The sequence below is a fragment of the Pteropus medius genome, unplaced genomic scaffold (genome assembly GCF_902729225.1).
Source record: "Pteropus medius unplaced genomic scaffold, Ma_sr-lr_union100, whole genome shotgun sequence".
NCBI lineage: Eukaryota > Metazoa > Chordata > Mammalia > Chiroptera > Pteropodidae > Pteropus > Pteropus medius.
Window position 1 is genome coordinate 11,557,726 of NW_024355990.1, and position 19,555 is coordinate 11,577,280.

The window sequence follows — 19,555 nt, forward strand, 5'->3', positions numbered from 1 at the left end:
AAGGCAGAAGCAAATGTGAGAATCCAGTTATCTTTTATTGTCAGACATTAAAAAGATTTGCAAAAATGTGCAAAATGCCACTCTTCTCACTAAATTATTTTTTAAATTAACTTCCACAAAAATGTTATTTCTGTTCACATGTAATAAATTTATTATTTAAAAATGAATAAACACATTTTAATTCTTTGGTTTTAATTTGTAATACAGTAAATATTTCAGATATAACCCAAATGAACGAAAGCTTTTTGTGGCCCTCAATAAATTTTAAGAGTGTAAAGGATTCTTGAAATCACAAAGTTTGAGAACCCCTGTTTTAAAGTCTTCAAGCTGAAGAAGAGGGAAAGCACAAATTCAACATGACGAAGAAGCTTTCACTGTGTATTCATTAGTCCCACAGATTTTTATGAGCCAGGCACTACGCCAGATACCAGTGATAAATTCTGAATTCCTTTAAAGGATAAACATAACATGGGAGATATATGAGTAACTAGGCCATCCTAGGACTGGATGTTACAATAACACTGGTGCCCCGCATGAGATATTTAATCCAGAAAGTCAGAGAAGACCCCCTGGAAGAGAAGTCTAGGCTGGGATCCGAAATACGGGCAATATACACCAAACAAGTTTCAGTACAGCAGAGAAGCTGATTAACTGTGCTGGGAGGAAAAGGAAGGTTTCACAGAGGCCAAAGATATCTAGGCAGATTCTCGACAATAATTTCCAACTAACAAAAAGATTACAAATTCAAAGTCAAATTTCTTGGTCACTTTGAAAAATAAAAGCCGTCAGCCTTCATAAGAATTTTCAGTATTTGATTCCTTCACAACAGCTGACTTTTCTTTCTCCAGTGTTCTGATGTGGTCATGAAGAAACTCTGCCCACAAAGTGATCCATGTGGATGCTTCATCTAAACTGATGTGGAGGCATTTTGCCCTGGGATGTAGCACGTTATACATGTTTGCTTAGTAATTACCTATTTAGGTGATCTCCCCCTAAGAACATGCACAATTTGTCTTTTTATTTAGAGTTTTAAAACATTATTGAATAAATCAGTCACTCCCCAAAATGATGTCTTGCCAAAAAATTGCCCCAGGGACCTTCAACTTCGTCTTCTTCATTAGATAAATTTGAATTTCCTGTAAGCTAGAGAGACTTTCCCCTGGTGCTCAGAGAACAAGGGGAGAGAGAGACCACTTGGGTGGCCCGAAAGGCCACAGACACTAGACGTCTGTGGCGGATTCTGAGATGCAAGGGGATTACGTATTTCATTTAGGTACAGCACGTTATGAAGAATTTATCTGAAGAGGTAAATGTTTTGTCTTTGGTACATTGTTCCATAAGGTAGTGGTAGGCATTCCTAGAGAGATCGCTTAAACTGAAAAAAAAAAAAATCTAATTTACATTCGGCCACTATACCATGGCCATCCTTCAGCTTCTCAAGACTGCAGCAGAGTAAGGCGGAGCGAGCTCGGTTCCAAGTAGGTAAGATTTCCTCGGCTCACCCCAGTCCCCCAGGAGTACATCCGGGACTCGCTGGGGCGTGGCCTGGGAGGTGGAGTCTAGATGCAAACTCCAAGCCCCGCGTGCCAGCTCCGCCCGCCAGAGGTCGCACACTCTGCGAGCAGGTTTCTTTTTGGGCGACTTTCCGTCCAGTCTGAATCCCAGTTCTCGCGAGAGAAACGCGAAGCCTGCTGGGAGGGACGCACGGCGGCCTCCAGGTTTGCCCAAGATGGCAGCCCTAGAGGAGGAATTCACGTTGTCTGCGGTACCCTTGGGTGCCGGGCCGGGCGGACTCCTAGGCGTGGAGCAGAGCAACAAAACAGACCAGTTTTTACTAACGGACAGCGGAAGGACCGTTATCCTCTATAAGGTGAGGGCGATGGGATCGGCGCGTCCCCGTTGTCGTCTCGCCCATTGCTGAGTGCGGAGCCGGAGCCTTGTGTTTATCACAGACTGAGAAAAAGATCGTCGAGTGGGCTTAGCAGAAAGTTGGCTTGGCCTCTCCGGAACGCTGAGTGAAATCTAGAATCTGACTTAGTTGGTTTCCTTGAGAGAGAAGCGTATTTCCGATTTACAGGCAGCAGACCATTTAAGTGCACGTGGGCTAGCCTCGGAAAGGAGAAGAAACCTGTGTTTTTGCTTCGAAAGTCTCGGAGATGACCTTGCTAATATGCCCTCCTGGGAGTCTCTGTCACCCTAGCTGCTCACTGAAGGGTTTGAACGGAGGTTGGGTGGGCAGGAGAGGATGACTGACATGGTGGGAACTGGTTTAGCCTTGTGTCCATACACTTCTGTCGAGGAAAAATTTCGTGGATTTTTGTTTTGTTTTGTTTTTGCTTTCTTGCTATCTCGATGATAATCTGGCTTACGAATAATCTGTTTGTTGTCAATTACAGCTGTAAATTCTGGAGTTAAGTCCCGGAAAATCTATATGCCCCACCCCCTTTTCATCCTAACGCTTGATGGCACACCCTTGAAGCACTTTGCTTTTAGTGATCGCTTAGAAAGTATTTTTTTCTGTGATGCTGAACATAGTTTTCCGTGTCTTTTAGAAGCTAGCTGTCTACTTTGAAGTTTTGGGAACAGGTTGCAGGCAGTTCCTTCCCTATTGCTTGTTTTGACTCTTCTGATGACACTTGGTTTTTACCTGTCAAGTGGACTTAAAATTTTGCAATTCCTGCAGAGGAATACCATAGCTAAATGAAATTGGCAAGATCCCAGCTAATCTTGCTTAATTTCCACGCCCTGTTCAAAGGCACAGTGGATTCAAGTTTTGAAATGTACTCTTGTTTATTATCAAAGTGTTGTTAATTTATCTTTTAAAAACTTTTTAGGAACTTAGTTATATTTATATTTTCATTTAAACTTCCTTTTAAAAGTTTACCTTTCTGATTGTGGTAAAGTACGCATAACTTAAAATTTACTGTCTTAATCATCTTTTTAAAGTTTATGGTTCAGAATATTAAGTGCATGCACCTTGTTAAGCAGCCATCACCACCACCCATCTCCAGAACTCTTTTCGTCTTGCAAGACTGAAAAGACTTTGTGCCTATTAAACAATAACTCCCCATTCCCCCAACCTCTGGGAGTCACCATTTTACTCTCTGTCTTAAGTGGAATCATACAGTATTTCTCTTTTGTGACTTACTTTTTTAATCTAGGAAGTTTGTTGAACGCTATCATTTAATGATTTGTTTTGCTTGTAAGTATAATTGCTTTTAATGTCATAAATTCACTCTTTGAATATTGTATGTATCTTAATTTTATTAGGTTTCTGATCAGAAACCTTTGGGGAGCTGGTCGGTGAAACAAGGTCAAATTATAACATGTCCAGCTGTGTGCAACTTTCAAACTGGAGAGTATATTGTAGTACATGATAATAAGGTGAGTTTTTAAATTTATATGATAATATATACAACAAAAATAAAATGTTGGTTAATTAACTTTTTGTTTATTAGGTGTAAATGAAAATCGGAATACTTTTTTGACTTGTATGTTTTAATTTAAGGTTTTAAGATTATGGAATAATGAAGATGTAAACCTGGATAAAGTATTTAAAGCTACAGTAAGTCTTTGGATTTTCCAGCATATTCATTAGCTTATTGTTGAGATGGAATAATTTGTATTGTAGTAGGTCGTTCATCTTAATGCGCCTGTGAAAGTAAGCAGAAAGGTTATAATTAGTTTTTCATTCTAGTTATCTTACAGTATATCTTGGTAACATGTCTCAGTTCCTGAGTTAATACGTTAGAAAATATAAACTTTATTATCCCATGAGATTAAGGATTTACATAATTCCCGACTGATAAATTTATAATTTTTTCCATATTCGCGATTAGATATTTGCGATGTGTCCCTTGTGAGGATAATTCCACTTCATTGTGCCTTTCTTAAAAATAGATAAAATAGACCCTGCAAATTTCATATTTTATATTTTAAGAGTGATACATAATGTATTAGAAAAGAACCACGAAACTACCTTTTCTACTAATGACCTTAAGTATGGTAATTAACTTTTTCTTATAAAATGAGGATCTCAAACTAGGTTAATCTAGAAAGTTCCTTCCAGTTCTAGACGTCTAACTCTAAATATCATTGGCACATTTTAGAAGTGGCACACATAGAATCGATTCAGATGTAATGGCAGTTGTTGCCTGGACCCTTGAGAACTTCTGGCCAGCTATCTGTGCTGTTTCCTGGCTCCAGTATTTTCACTTACTTTGCAGTAACACGGTCCTGAATTTTATGCAGCGGGATTAGCTGCTTTTCTTGGACTTGCAGGCTGCAATTTTAAGTGTGGCATCAGCCTTTAGCACCAGAATCTTTTATAACTGCATTAATGCTTTATTTGTATCACTCCCCACCTCCAATTTTGGTTGTAGCCTAATCTCCAGTATTCGCATTGAAAGAGTAAATTAAAAATGGATAAAAGTGATAGCTTAAGCGTGAGAACAGGGAACTGGATAGACAGAGTAAGAGCAAAAGTTAGACTTCTGTATGTATTTATATTGTAGATTAGACTTTGAAACCATTCATAGTTATAAAACAATTGAATCAAAATGAAAATAAATCAGTCCTTAAAAATAAGCCTTCTAGAAATGTCCTTATGCTCTTAGGCCGTAATTGTGTTAAAATAAAAATTTAAATATTCTACGTTCTTATAGTTGTCAGCTGAGGTATATAGGATACATTCAATACAAGGAACAGAACCCGTGGTGCTATTCAAGGAAGGTGCCGTTCGTGGTTTAGAGGCCTTGCTTGCAGAGCCCCAGCAGAAAATTGAAAGTGTTATCTCTGCTGAAGAAGTAATTAAGTAAGTACGAATACTTGTAAGTGAATTTTTGCCAAGATGAAAATGCACTCTGCGTGTTTTTTTTATAACAGTCTTTGCTTTGTTAAAAAGTGTTTTAGTTATAAACATAATAAAAGTAATCTAATTAAAAACTATTTATAAGACATTGGCCAAAATAACACCCCTTGGAAATCTCTAGGGTGATAAATGATTGAGGATGCAGTAGGGTCATGCATATGAGTCTTGTCCTAGTGACAGAACTGGATAGTCAGTTATTTGAAGATGAAGTGTGTAATCCCACAACAAAAAATCTTTGTTTCTCTCATATTGCCCTGACTGCCAAGGTCAGAACTCTTCCCCCTGAAGAAATGTGCAACTTTTTATTAGCGAAATGATAACGCTTTGAGCCCTCCGCTTTCCAAGATCTAATAAAACTGGGAAAATGACTCACTCAAACGATAACAGGAAATTTTGTGATTTCACATCTCCAATCCCGATTATATTATCACATTTCCTATTCAGTGTATTTGCTGCCTCTCCAGGTCCACCTGACTCAAAATTAAATTTCTCACAGTCAAAGCAAAGACTTTGACTTAGTAAGTGAATAATTGCCCAGTTATATCTATGAATAATGATCAGCTGTATCTTGGACTTCCCTGTTGAAGGCCTCAAAGTGCGAGCAACTATGGAAGAAATCTTCAGCTAAAAAAAAAAAAAGATGTAGGTTGTGGATCTGGATTCTTATAGCCGTTTTGCCAAAAACTGGCTATGCAGCCTTGGTTGCAAGCCCTTTACCCTCCTGAGCCTCAGTTCCCTCTGTCACTGGAAGAAGGTAGTTGAGATTCTAACGTTTTCCTCCGAACAGTAGTCCCAAAAATGACTCTAAAAAAGTGAGGGGTTGTCAGATAAGTTCGGGAAACATTGCATATTGTCACACTCTGTGTCTCCTTCAAAACTTTACAATTCACATTATTGTCTTTAAAACTCTAGGAAGTTCAGCAACTTGCATTTAATTCAGAGATGCATTTGACAGAAGCGCCTACTAACACCCTACAGGGGATATATTTTGGAACACTGAATTAAGTGTTCTCCGATGACTCTCTGGCTCTAAAAAATATTTAATAAAAGATATTCTCTTAAATTTAGATTGATGGTGTTTCACTCAACTGGTAATTTGGTATTTTATACTTTTTTTTTTAGGTGGACAAAGTTTTTCATGGTATTTAGACATCCTGTTTTAATCTTTATTACTGAAAAAGTAAGTGATATCTCTAATTCCTGGCCCATGGTGTGTGACATTTTAAAATCACCCATATTAATTTTAAAACTAAAATTGGACTTTAGTGTTTCTCCCAGAAGATTTTTTATTTTGTGTCATTTAAATAGGAAAAAGCCTACTAATTATATATAGAAATATTTTGTAACATTTTAAATTTAATTGGACAAGAAGTTTTTAAGCACCCATTGAAGTAATTAGAATGGGGCAACAACTGGTTTTAGCATTTAAATATAGTTGGTTGAAATGAGGATATTTTTAAAATAATAACCTTTTTTTGCAGCATGGAAATTACTCTGCTTATGTACAAATGTTTAACTCACATATCTTAAGCAAATACACACTCTTACTTGGACAAGAAGAAAAATCTGTAGTACAGAGTTTTACCACATCTGTGGATCGGAAATTCATCTCTTTGATGTCATTAAGTAAGTATTTTACTTTAAACTTCTAGCACTTGTAAATAGAGGAGTGTTACAGGATAGTGTTTTCTTTTGAGTCTTAGGTATTTGCAGTTTTCTATTGGAGCACTTCCCTTTGCATGCTTCCTTATAAGCATTTGTGCCTTCATTTTTTGCACTGTGCTATGTCTGGTCATGCATTAAGACAGTGGTTCTCAGCCGGTAACCTTTATGTCATAAACAATAAAAAAATACCAATAAAAAAGTAAAAATCACTTTATCATGCTAAAGCCAGGTTTTTTGATGTAATTAGTGAACCATAAAATATTTAAGGTTGCTGTTGAATGGCCTCTCCGTCCCTCTTCCAACCTTAAGGTTTAGCGTGCCTTCTTTGAACAGTCACCGAGACGAGTGGATAATAGGAGACTAACAAAGCACTCTAGGCCTGTGCCAGCCAGCATTTTACAGATTTTTTTAATGCCTTGGAGTTTACCTCTGTAATGGTCTAAAGTAAAACCACAGTCTTAGGGGGAAAAAAATACCTTTCTGGTATCCTCTCTCCCCTACCCTTGATGGCTTCTTTGGAAGTTTGGAGACAGTTAAGGGAGGAAAAAACAAGAGCAATATTTAGGAAACATTTTCATACTATCACAATTAAAAATCTTCGTGAAATTTTTCAATGTGCAAATGTTTAAAGTGGCAATTAAGAAAAATGCTCCCATCATTTATCATCTCTAGAGGGTCACTGGAATCTGCTTAATGCCTTTTCTTAAGAGGGACTGGTTTTCTTAAAGTTTAACCTTTAAGACATTTATTGTCAAGTAGAAGTTTGGAAGTTGTATTTTAGTTTTTTGAACATTGAAGTAAGGGAGTCCGAACCACAGGGCTATAAAATCTTCCTGTAACGTAGCTAGAACCACATAGAATTGCAAAATGCAGTTGACCTACGAAAAACAGCAATTTCATGTGTTTTTTAGGGTAATGGAATAACAAATGAATAGACCAGAGTGCTAATTAGTTCTAATGAGAAATATATCCTTTCACTGACGAGATTGTCTGTGTTTCTGACAGTCCCCTCTCATTTCATTACAGATAGGTACAGTTTTTATTTCTTGGCTATTACAGCATTTCTTACTGAGATTTTTATTTATAATTCTCCTACCTTAATTTTAAGTTTGTAGTATATTCTTTAAGGAAAAGCATTGAGTGATGTAATTGTTACATTTGTTTATTTTTCTGGTTGGATCTTGTATGAAATTGGTAAAATCTTATAAACAACACAATACATGCATTTAACTATAACAGAAACAGAATTGTTCTTTATCCATTAATGAACAACAAATACTTGTTTTCAACAGGCTCCGATGGATGTATATATGAAACTTTGATACCAATACATCCGAGTGACCCAGACAAAAACCAGAGGGTAGTTAGATCACTGTTGCTCAAGACCGTAGTGGCTGGAAATGCCCGAAATGGTGTTGCACTCACCATCCTGGATCAGGATCACATAGCAGTCCTGGGACCACCACTACCAGCTTCTAAGGGTGACCGAAATCCTATCAATTAAGTCCTTTGGATTTCTCCTTCACGGTGTACCTTTTAATCTCTCTCTCTCTCTCTTTTTTTTCAGTTATTTATCACCACTCTAATTCATTCTCTATCACAATACTCAAATAGCTTCCTAGTTCTTGAATAGGTCTTTGATTTCATCTTACATTGGTTAATCTTTCTAAAACATTTCCTTGTATCTGCCTTTCTCATCATTAATGTCTTAAATAAAAACTGCAGATATCCATGCCACCCCAAAGGCATTTGAAAATTGGTAAGCCTTGCACTGGAGGATTAAATTCATAACTTGGTGACATTTCCACAGAATGGAAATCTACTGGACTTGGACAGCTGAAATTCGGGGGCTGCTAGTATGCTTTTTCATCTCTGTGAATTCAGAGCAGGATTCTCATCATCACCTCACCTCCTTACCTCAGTCACCCCTCCGCACACACAGATTTGTCTATCATGAAAACCACAGTTGTTCCTGGCCAAGGTTGGGGTCTCGTAGCCTCCACTATAAAACTCAGAATTTATTGTTTAGCATTCAGGTCTCCCACAGTCCAGACCTCATGCTCTTTTTCCAGTCTCTCTTCCCAACTTCAGAGCAAGAATCCTCTGAATTCAGGCCAGGCTCCCTATTGACTACAAACTTGATATGCCTACCCTTACCTATGTGCTCTGTTCTTAACATTTCTCACACTTACAGGGGCTGCTAGTGATAGCATAGTTCTGTGTGCTGGGCATTTTACTTATCTCATTTGTGTCATGTAATCCGCCAACAAGCCTATGAGAAAAAGTACAGTTATCATCATCCCTGTTTTACAAATCCGGAAACCGAGGTGTTAGGTAAATAAGTAGTGTACTAGATTTCAACCATGTACCCTGCCTGAGTCCTGGCCCTTCACCACTATACCATGCATGCTATGCTGCTCTCTCTCAACTCTCATCCTTCCTCTTTCTGGTTCCTGCCCTACCCAGCAAAAAACCCAGTAACCACCGTTAGTATTTTACCTTACCTGAGGTATCGTACAGATCTTTCTATATCAGATTATTATTATTATTATTAATTTAGACTTTTTTTTGAGCAGTTTAAGGTTCACAGCAAAATTGAGGGGAAAGTACATAAATATCCCATATGTGCCCTGCCTCACCATGTCCATTTCTTCTTGTCGTGAGATCTAATTCCTTTGAATTTCTGTGGCAATCAACTGTTGAGAGTCATTTTTATACTTAATAAACCAAGACTTGTGTGTTTAACTATGACTATTTATTTATACTTGAGACTTCTGAATATGTATGTCTTCTATTATAGAATGCCTCTCCATATGGAACACAAAATTTCAAACACTACAGATTTCAAAAGAATTACCACAAGGGACCAGTGGTCAAGTAAGTGTTTTTTTGTGCCTAATAAATTTACTGTTAGGGAGGAGATCTCTTTGGATCTAAATATTTTGGCAGTTTTTGATTAAAATAAGTTAAATATTTTTTATGTGAAAGATTATATTTGGTGGTTGTTTTAATAGTTTCCTTATGTTTGTCACTTTCAGAAGACTAAATTATAGCTAGTGTTAGATCAAGAGAGAATAGGTGGCTAGTTAATTAAACAGCTTTTGCCTTTAGCAGCTCTTTGGTTTGATCCTTTTACTTTTGTATTTGAACTATTCCCCAAGGCTGTTACTTTCCTTAATAAATTAGTTGTTCAGGTTGTATAATAAATATCATGGAATTATATAAGAATTATTTTAAAATTAATATTTAAACAGACTAGATTGTAAACTTCCTGAGGCACCAAGAGTCCTTATCTGTTTTGTTCTGCATTGTATCTTCAGTATCTGTCAAAGGTGCTCAGTAAGTATTGGTTGTTTAGTGAATGAATATTCATGTTCAGATATGTAAATCAAGATAATAGAATGTTATAATTAGAGGATAAGGAAACTAGATTTCTCAGCATCCAATTTAATTCTAATTTAAACAGATTTACTTTTAACAAAATTAACTACTCACGGTGCCACTCCTTTAACAAATTTATTTTTGATTTCTGTGTTCCCTTAAGCTTTTTGTTCATATTCCTGTTTTATTTTTACAGTTTTATAATTAATCATAAGACAGGAACAGTGTTAAATTCTGCATTTTTTATTTTGTGGATTGTAACAGTTTGCCCATTGCTTTTACAGTAGCCTTCATAGTTATGTTAATAGTTGTGTAATAGCGACAATATTAATTTTAAACTGATTTTAAATGTACCTATTGATCAGATTTTTATGAGTTGAGAGTATCTTTTAAATTATGCTTCATTCAGATGTTAGCAAGAGTAAGAGCTCTGAAAGCTATCCAGTTAATAAGTTGTACATATGAGATTATTCTGGAAAGTTGCTTAACTTTGTTGCGTCTTTTTCTGTTATGTTAAGATTGCTCACACCATAACTTATCATTATAAGTTATGTGTGGCTTTGTTGAATCAGATCTTAAAAGAGAAAAATAATGCTTACATTTTTGATAATTTGTTTTGTAGCTCTGGTATTATGGGGAAAATTTGTTTATGCTACATGGAAAATTTCTAACTGTGATTCCATACAAGTGTGAAGTGTCCTCATTAGCAGGTGCTCTTGGAAAACTCAAGCATAGTCAAGATCCAGGTAGGAACTTACTAGTTTGTTTTATCAATATAAACCATTTTATTAACTTCCAGTTTGATGTGTAGATTTCTACAACCATCAGTTTACAGAACCTGTTGTTAATGTTGAAATTTGCCACTGATTATTGAGATTTCCTTGACTCAGGTATCTACCTTAGGAATAGTCCATATTGCAAGTACTGCGGTAGGCTGAAGAACTATACTGTGTTTTGAACACCAGTGTTCTTCTGACTTTAGGGGCAATGACAGAGTCCCCCAGACAAAATCATTAATCCCTCTATCCTCCCTGGTTCACCAGTGGTCTCATCCGTTGGTTCGATGTTGCTGGGTACATAGCTTTTTATAACTCACTGATCTAGGGTTATCGGTAGAATTAAATAGATTTTAAAACCTTCCTTGAATTATGCATTAGTATTTGTTTTTTTGTTGTTCTTTGATTGCTTGGTTTGATAAATTTCAGTAGGTCAAAAAATTCCAGAAATTGTGTAGTGTGTGTTTTCTTAGGTACTCATGCCGTGTCTCATTTTGTAAACTGGGAAATCTCTCAGGGATGTGGACTTGGATCGCAGAACTCAGAGCCATCAAAGAGAACTGTAAGTTTGGTAGTCAAAATGGAAATGTTAATAGAAATATTAAAAAATGGGAAAAGGCCGAATTATTTTAATGATTAGTACCTGTACAACTCTTACAGCTTTGATCTTAATGACAAGGCAATTTAAATCTTGAACTCAGTAACCCAACAGCCGTGCTCCAAAAATGACACACATAGTGTAGTAGTTAATTTATGTGTGTTTGTGTGTGTGCGTACGCACGCGGGTAAGATCCAGGAATGAAAACAGACCAATTCACAATTAGTAATAATACCTTCCTGAGTATATTTTATTCTTTGTTTTAAAAACTAAAAACTGTAAAAGTATTAAATTTAAGTTAAAAGTTGAAATAAACCAACTTTTTGCTATAATAAAATCAGACTATTAAAAAAACTTTAATTAGAGCATAAGTGTGCTTGTCTCTTTGGGATGTTTCATGTTCTTCTAAATGTGTACTGGAGCTTTTGTATTGTTTTGAGATCCTGATCAATTTACTTAATTCTAGTTAAGAAGAAGAAAAATTGAAGCAAGTGTACAGCCAGAGGTTCAAGCATCCAAACAACTTTTATCAACCATAAAGGTAAATTTAAAAATACTAAAAATAAGGTAAATCAGCTCAAGTGGTTTTAGAAAAATCCTATTTACTTTTCATTTTATCTTATTTTTGTGATCATTTTTATAGTTATAGCTAACGTTTGTATAGTATCTTAAGGTGGTCACCGCAGTCCACTACTGTGGCTTATTTGATTCACTAAGCGGTTTATGAGGACAGTGTGATGTTTGTGCCCTCATCAATATCATTCAACTTTGCACTGAATATATTTGTAATTTAGCCTCTTAAAGATTTTCATTTCTAAACTCTCGAATTGTTTTTTTTTTCTTTGCGGTTTGTCTTTGTGCAAGAAATTTTAGCATCAACTCCAGTTTCACAAGAATGCATGAATAGTGCTAGTGATTTAAGAAAATTCTGAGCCTAGGAACTTTTAAGTTCAGAGTGACATTTATTAATGTACAGACTGAACTCTTCTGCCCTTTCAGAAAGATTCAGAAAAACACATTGAAGTAGAACTACGTAAATTTTTGGCTATTAAGCGGACACCTGACTTTCATACTGTTATTGGGGACATTGTAATAGGACTTTTGGGAAGATGTAAAACAGAACCATCATTTTATCCCCGGAACTCTCTGATGCAGCTTATCCAAACGCACGTGCTTTCTTACAGGTAAACGTTTGTACCCCGAACTTTACATGTGCAATTCTTGACCTTGTTTTTCACAGTTCTAGTTTGCATACTCTGAAAATGTTTATAAATTATTTGCAGTTGAGAGTTCATTAATATATAAAAATTATACGTGTGTGTTTTTCCTTAGCTTGTGCCCTGGCTTAATGGAGGTTGCCTTAGAAAAGATGGATGTGCAGATGTTACAGCTCTGTCTACAGCAGTTCCCTGACATTCCTGAAGCAGTCACCTGCGCTTGTTTAAAAATTTTCTTGAGGTAAGTTAGAAGCTGAAGGTCCTTTTCCTTCACTGCATTTTTCATCTATTTTATTATTTGATTTCTAAAACTTTGCTTAGAAAATGAAAAATTTTCCAATAAATTCAAATAGCTGTAAGAATTAATTTCTTGTTTTCAATCGACATGATAGCATTGGTGATGACAGTCTTCAGGAAATAGATGTCAATATGGAATCCGTTTCTGACTACAGCGATGCTGTACAGGATGAGCAGATGGAAGAGCAAACTGAAATTCTTCAAAATGGCTTTAATCCTGAAGACGATAACTGTGATAACTGTGATAAAGAGTTTAATGAGAAGCCTCAGGACACAGGAGAGGAGACCACTTCGTGCCCTATAAAACCAAAAAAAGCAGCTCTACTGTATCCTCTAAAACAGTTTGCTCTATATTGTCTCTTTCTGGGGAATAGTCAAGTGCCAAGCAGTAACTAAGGAGTATCAATAGATAATTTAAAGTGTTGGTTGTTTTTTTTTCCAGTTTCTGCTTGAAAATGGGTTATGTTCAATATTTAAACAACTTAAATCTGTTTTCTTATATAAGAAGTTATGCTAAGGTAGAAGCTCTATCAATTCTAAAATTAGCGTTCCGAATAAATACCAATTATTTATAATAGCAAAGCATTCAGGATGACCTAGTGATTAGGAGAGTGTTCAGTGATAGAACTCTTATAGAAAAGTAAAACTTGTTTAAATTAAAAATATATCATTGAGAAAGGGAATTACTCATAATTTCAGTAGCAAAGCCTTCATTTATTGAAATAAGATTTTCCTTTATTCCTAAGTAGAAATGCAGTTCTTCGTTCAGCATATAGTGAAGCATTTCTTCTGCCTCACTTGAAAGACATCCCAGCACAACATATCACTGTAAGTGTTCTCACAGACGGAGAATTTTATTTCTGGTTTAAATTTTGCTGCTTAACTAACCACCTTTTAGGGCATTTGAAAGGTTAAGAAGTACTTCCATGTGAATAAGAGGGTCCCCAGCCTTCATAGTGAAAAATCGTGCCTAGGAGACGAGTGATTTTTGGATGGCAGACCTTGTCATGTTCCTGGCGCCACGCCTGAAGGCAGGTTAAACTGTCTTAAGTTATAAATGAGTAGAAACTAAAAAGAATTGTCTGGGAAACCATTCTCTCTTTTTCTACTTATTATTATAAACAGAATAAGCTCCACTTCCAAGCCAGATGAGCTCATCATTGATGACAGGGACTGCATTTTATTCATTTTTGTGTCACAGATAGTTAAATTCAGTAGCCTCTTAAAATTCTTTCCAGTCTCTTCGTTAGCTTTATAGAAAGAAAACATTTTTTTTTTAATCTAAGTGATAAATTGTCCTTTTTTTTTTCCCACCCCCCTCACCCAGCTATTTCTCCAGTATTTGTATTTCCTTTATCTGAAGTGTAGTGAAAATGCTACTATGACTCTTCCTGGAACACAGCCTCCAACCCTGAACCAGGTGAAATAATTTTTTACTTTTATTTGGTGCTGGAAAAAAATCTGCAAAAAAAGTTATGTATTGTGTCAGGACCTGGAATCCAGTAGCTGATTTCTCCTTGTCTGCTAGTTCATATGAGCTCCCTCCCTCACCCTGTGCACAAACCACTGGAGAGGGGAGGTGCGGAGGACCTCTCAATTCAGTAGATTTTTAAAGTCGTAATTCTGTATGAAAGAACTTAAATTCACCTTAAATTCCTGATTATTTTGACCCTTGTCAAGAGTTTCGTTAGCCTCGTTGGGTGAAAGGTGATAAGTGTCCTGATAATAATCTCTTAAGAATAAGAGAATGAAGATTAATGAAAAATGTTCTCAAAGTAGCTCATGGCAGACCCTCTTTAAATACAATATTTATCTGAGAAACAGTGGAAACATTAAAAAAAATTATTGTGGGTTAAGAATGTATTCTAATTATTTCAAACACTTAATTTGACTATTTTCGTTTTCAAAATAAGTTTGAAATCTTTTAAGTAATTAATTTTTGTAGTTGAAAGTTCCAGCAATACCAGATTATGAAGAAAAAAAGAAAACTAGGTGTCTCTACTCCCCTAGTCCCTCTTGGAGATGACCAGTATTAAAGAGTTTTTTTTATGTCTAGAAATTTTCTTTCTATACATTATCCTTCTCCTGTTCTTCTAACACACATTAGATTGTAGCGTGCATACTATTTTGCAATTTGTGTTTTTTCACTCAGCACTATGTTTTGGACAATTTCTGGATCAAGATACATACATCTGCCTCATTCCCTTATTCTTTTTAACTACTACGTACTATTTCATTTTATGGGAAATCTTAATTTGTTGGTCCCCTGTATATCTACAGTTAAGGTGTTGTGTTTTTTTGTTTTGTTTTATTTATTTTTGCTATTGTAAACGAACCTTCAGTGGGTATATTCATCCAGCTATTCTTGTATCTTCATGAGAGAACACCTGTTGGGTAAATTTTCATATATAAAGTTACTGGATAAAGGGTGCATGCCGTTTTTGTTTTGAAAATGCCAGATTACCTTTCCAACAGGTTGTGACAATAGATTACCTTTCCAAAGGGTTGTGATACTAGGTACTACTGCCACCAAGGTATGAGGCCTTACTCTGTGCCAATCAGATTTGCATTTCTTTGATAATGAGAGAGGTAGGCCATCTTTTCTTGCCTATTTTATATTCCTTTTTGTGAACTGCCCAATGGGGTTCTTTATCCATTTCATGTCTTTTTCATTTTAACTTATAATGAATTATTTGTAGGTTTATTCCTAGTTTTAATAAAACATTTTGCAAGAAACTATACTTTTTAAAAAAAATTATTTGTATATTAACCAAATTAACATTTTTTTATTAAATGCATTATGAGTACTTTTTCTATCACTTGTCTTTTATCTCTTTAATGTAATTTTTGCTAGAGATAAGTTTTAATTGTTATGAGAATTACTAAACTTTTCCTTTATTCTGTCATGCTTACTGCTCTTCCCACTCTGTTTTTCCCTAGTACATTCATGGTTTCCTTTTCTGTGTTTTACTCTTTGATACATATGAAATTATTTTGGTGTAAGGAGTTCATAGAGATCAGCTGTCCCCCTCTCCTCCCTAGTAGATAATCGGTTTCCTTAATGCTTTCTCATGACAGTGATATTTGCACGTTAACTACACCATTTAAAGAAGTAGAACTATGTAGGATACTTTAATAAATGTATAGTAATAATTTTAGTTCATGGTAACTCATCTATAATACTCTACACACCCTAGTCTTGGGGCATAGTTTATATTTCAGAATAGGAGATGAGTGAGTGCCTTTTATAACGGACAGTAATTGTCAAAAACATTTTTTTGATAAAAAGAAGTACTGACTTTTCCTTGGATTAAATATCACTCTGGTTTTTTTACTGATTAATCCTATGAAAAAGATCCAGTTATGCTTGTAAAATAACAAAATAGAGCCTTTTTATATTGTTTACAAATTCATCTCTGTAATCTAAAAATTTTAGATTTCTGTAAACTTATTTCTTATAACCATTTGATGTAATTATGGACTTTGTAAAAGGAATTAACCTAAAATTAAATTAAAATCTTCACATTCCTTTTCCTGTTTATCTTTAGATTATGGATTGGATATGCCTACTTCTAGATGCTAATTTTACGGTTGTGGTAATGATACCAGAAGCAAAAAGGCTACTGTTAAGTCTTTACAAGTTTGTGAAATCTCAGGTATGTACCCAAGTATCACCTAAATTATAAATTATTCTTAAAACTTTTCTCGAAATAGTTATAAGTAATCATTGCAGACTTGTTCCTATGTAGAAGTTACAGTAAAAAATATTCTAAAACTTTTTTCTTTAGATATGCATTTGTTCTGAGCTCAACAAGATTGAAGTAAGTTTTCGTGAGCTACAGAAATTGAATCAAGAAAAGAATAATAGAGACTTATATTCGATTGAAGTGCTGGAGCTCTTCTGATATTTCCAGTTCTCCTCCATAGACAATTTATGAAGATCTTATATATGAATTCTTCCTACTCATTCAGGCAAGAAATGTGTCTTGTTTGTGACTGTCTCAGTAACAAGAGAAGTGTGTCAGGGAGTACCTTACCAGTGCTCCTCGGTCGGACTGCAGGTTTCATGTGAACCTGTGCTAATTTATGGACATTGGTGGGGAGAGGTTCTAAAACTTTTTTAAAATATGTAACTGAGCTAATTTTAAGTAAACTTATTTGTGATACTGATAAAAGTCTTAATTTCTTACTGTGTGTTTTGAACAGTTCTTTTAATAAAAAATCACCATCAAAACAGTGATTCTAGGAACAATGTAGATGTGTCAGTCATAAGCTGTCCCCGCTGGTCAGTTCCACAAGCAGGGCAGCGAGGGGTCCTTGTATAGCCATGTGCTTATCTTCTGCCATTTTTTCTTGTTCTGTACCTATTTCCACTCATCTTTTACATACCCAGTGGTCAAACAATACCTCTTTTTATATATTATCTCTCAGATTACCTCTATGATTAGGATAATTTAGGTTATAAAAACATATTACCAAATAGTAAAACAGTCTCTTCTGAAAATAGTTTAAAAGGTTAATTGACTGTAGAATTTCTCATTTTAACTCTTTGGGTTTAGAACAAATGAAAGGTTTTATGTGAAAGAAATGGATACTTGTGTTTCTTGAAAATAAATTCAAATTTATTTTTGTTAAAAGTGGAATCACTCTTTCAGATGATAAATTAAGTATTCTAGAAGTAACTTGAAACATTTCAGAGCTATGACAGCCTCTGTTGAGTAAAACCTGTTTTAACTTGAAGGGTTACAGTGTTGTTGTTTTTTTAATTTCCTATAAATTGTAGTGCATTCTAGAGCCCAGATTTACAGAATCCTGATTGTTTAACGTAATTTGCATTAGGGAAAGGCTTCATTTTAGGTCAGGCTCTCTAAAGTTTAGTTTACAACTATGGCAATTAACAAGTTTTCCTCACTCATTCTTAATCTCTCTTTAATCCTGAGAGAAAAGAAATACCAAGAAAAAGCGTATATTAACTGTCATGCTGACTTTATATAAATGAGACTTTTTGCTCCGTTTAAACTGTAGTGACAACGTGGGTCTATAGTCTTGCCACCCTGAACACACCTGATCTCGTCTGATCTTGGAAGCTAAGCAGGGTTGGGCCTGGTTAGTACTTGGATGGAAGACCACCTAGGAATACCGTGTGCTGTAGATTTTAAAAATAAATACATATGTACATACATACATACCAAACAAAAGTGACACAGTTCTCTGCAGAAATGAAAAATGTGGGTCTCCACAGTGTATATTTCCTTTTTACCTTTTTTTGGACAAACTAAAAATTGCTTGCAGACATCTAGACATAAATTTGTGGGTTCCTAAGCTTTTTCTTAAAAGTTTTAACTTTAAAGTAGCGGATCCTTTATGATTTAGAGATCCATTTTATGGGACTTAAGATTATTCAAGATTTTCACACTTTTTTGATTCTAACTTATGATTGTTTACAAGAACCCATAATTAAGAGAAATCTCATTTATTCGTGAATTCTATCAAAAACATTCTTGTTTCAGCGAAAGCAAGATAAGCAACTGAAATTCAGTGACGATCAGGGCATAGACTGACATTTTGCTTTTCTTGACTCCTGATTAAATTGCAATCGAAGATGGCTTTGGCAGTAAAACAGTTTTCCTCGTCAGAGATCACCCAAGAGGCCTTTGAGCAGGGAGAGGCCAGGAGAGTCATTGTACCCTCAAACTTTTGCCTATTTGAACGGAGCTTTTGTATAGGGTCCCTATAAAATCTTTATTGTAAAGTTTAATAATTTAGGTTGTAAATATCATGGAAGCAAATTACTGATGCTTTAAGTAGAAAATTTTAATTGCTGTTAAATACTAGTCGCTAATTGTTTCTAGGTTGCCTATAGTCTGAGTCACTAAATTTAGAAATTAAATAAGGATTTTATAAGGACATAATAGAGTCGTTTTGTTTTTTTTTATCTATTTGAGATATAAATGACAAGAGACTCTTATAGGCTGAGTTTTTCAAGGCAAGTTTCTTACTTTTCTGCACACTAAACACAGAACCACCAGCATATAGTTGGTGTTCAATGAATGGTTATTGAGTAAGTTATTGAATAATGGATCTTATCTGTCCAACTATTGAGTAATAATTCTGAGAGTTTGCAATAGTGACTTTTTCTGGAAAGTAAAAATGTGTTCATATATAGGCAGTGTATGCCCGTAGACTTTTACTTTTTAGACCATAAATTATATCTCAGATTTGTTTATGATTACATATACTACATCTATAACAATAAGAGTTATTCTTTAAACTTAAGTTTTCATTGAGGAAATGATGTCCTGCTGTGAACTTAATGTTTTTTGAGAGAGATATGGGCTAGCAGGTTATCATTTCAACTTAAAATTAGACATTTACTTTTTGCCTCTTTAGCTTTCTTTGTAAATAACATGGTCCTGTAACTATAGTGGAATTCATTCTGGATCATGTAGAAAACTTTAAAATTAAGATGGACTTTTTGCTCCCAACTGCTTTAAAAAAATTTTAATCTTAAATAAGTTACAAGAAAAAACAATAAACATCCATATGTCCTTGACCTAAATTTACCTGTTGGTAACATTTTACCATGTTCGTTTTGCCACCCTACTTTTCTTTTTTCCTGAATCATTTGAGAGGTATTTACAAACATCCTGATTAATCCCATAATTCAGGTTAATCCCATAATTACTTCAGTTTAATCTTCTAAAACATGAGTATATTATTTTACATGACTACAATGCAATTATCACATTTA

At 35.1% G+C, this 19,555-nt stretch overlaps 1 protein-coding gene and 1 pseudogene across 3 annotated transcripts; both read left to right on the top strand.

Moving 5' to 3' along the window:
- Positions 1-1,678: 1,678 nt before the first annotated feature.
- Positions 1,679-17,042, top strand: NOL11 (nucleolar protein 11). Of its 3 annotated transcripts, none has more exons than XM_039859244.1 (18): positions 1,679-1,870; positions 3,271-3,384; positions 3,509-3,565; positions 4,665-4,813; positions 5,993-6,050; positions 6,352-6,496; positions 7,828-8,016; positions 9,336-9,412; positions 10,539-10,662; positions 11,166-11,254; positions 11,757-11,831; positions 12,290-12,474; positions 12,623-12,748; positions 12,960-13,130; positions 13,554-13,632; positions 14,132-14,224; positions 16,353-16,460; positions 16,593-17,042. In XM_039859244.1, the coding sequence occupies exons 1-18, from the start codon at positions 1,730-1,732 to the stop codon at positions 16,707-16,709; spliced, it is 2,097 nt and encodes a 698-aa protein (XP_039715178.1). In that variant the 5' UTR covers positions 1,679-1,729; the 3' UTR covers positions 16,710-17,042. The 3 variants fall into 3 exon arrangements, with proteins under 3 accessions (XP_039715178.1, XP_039715179.1, XP_039715177.1); XM_039859243.1 differs by having other exon boundaries at positions 1,680-1,870; positions 12,900-13,130; XM_039859245.1 differs by lacking the exon at positions 14,132-14,224 and having other exon boundaries at positions 12,900-13,130.
- Positions 17,043-17,840: 798 nt separating this feature from the next.
- LOC120600527 (uncharacterized) lies at positions 17,841-17,959 on the top strand (annotated as a pseudogene).
- The last annotated feature ends 1,596 nt before the right edge of the window (positions 17,960-19,555 follow it).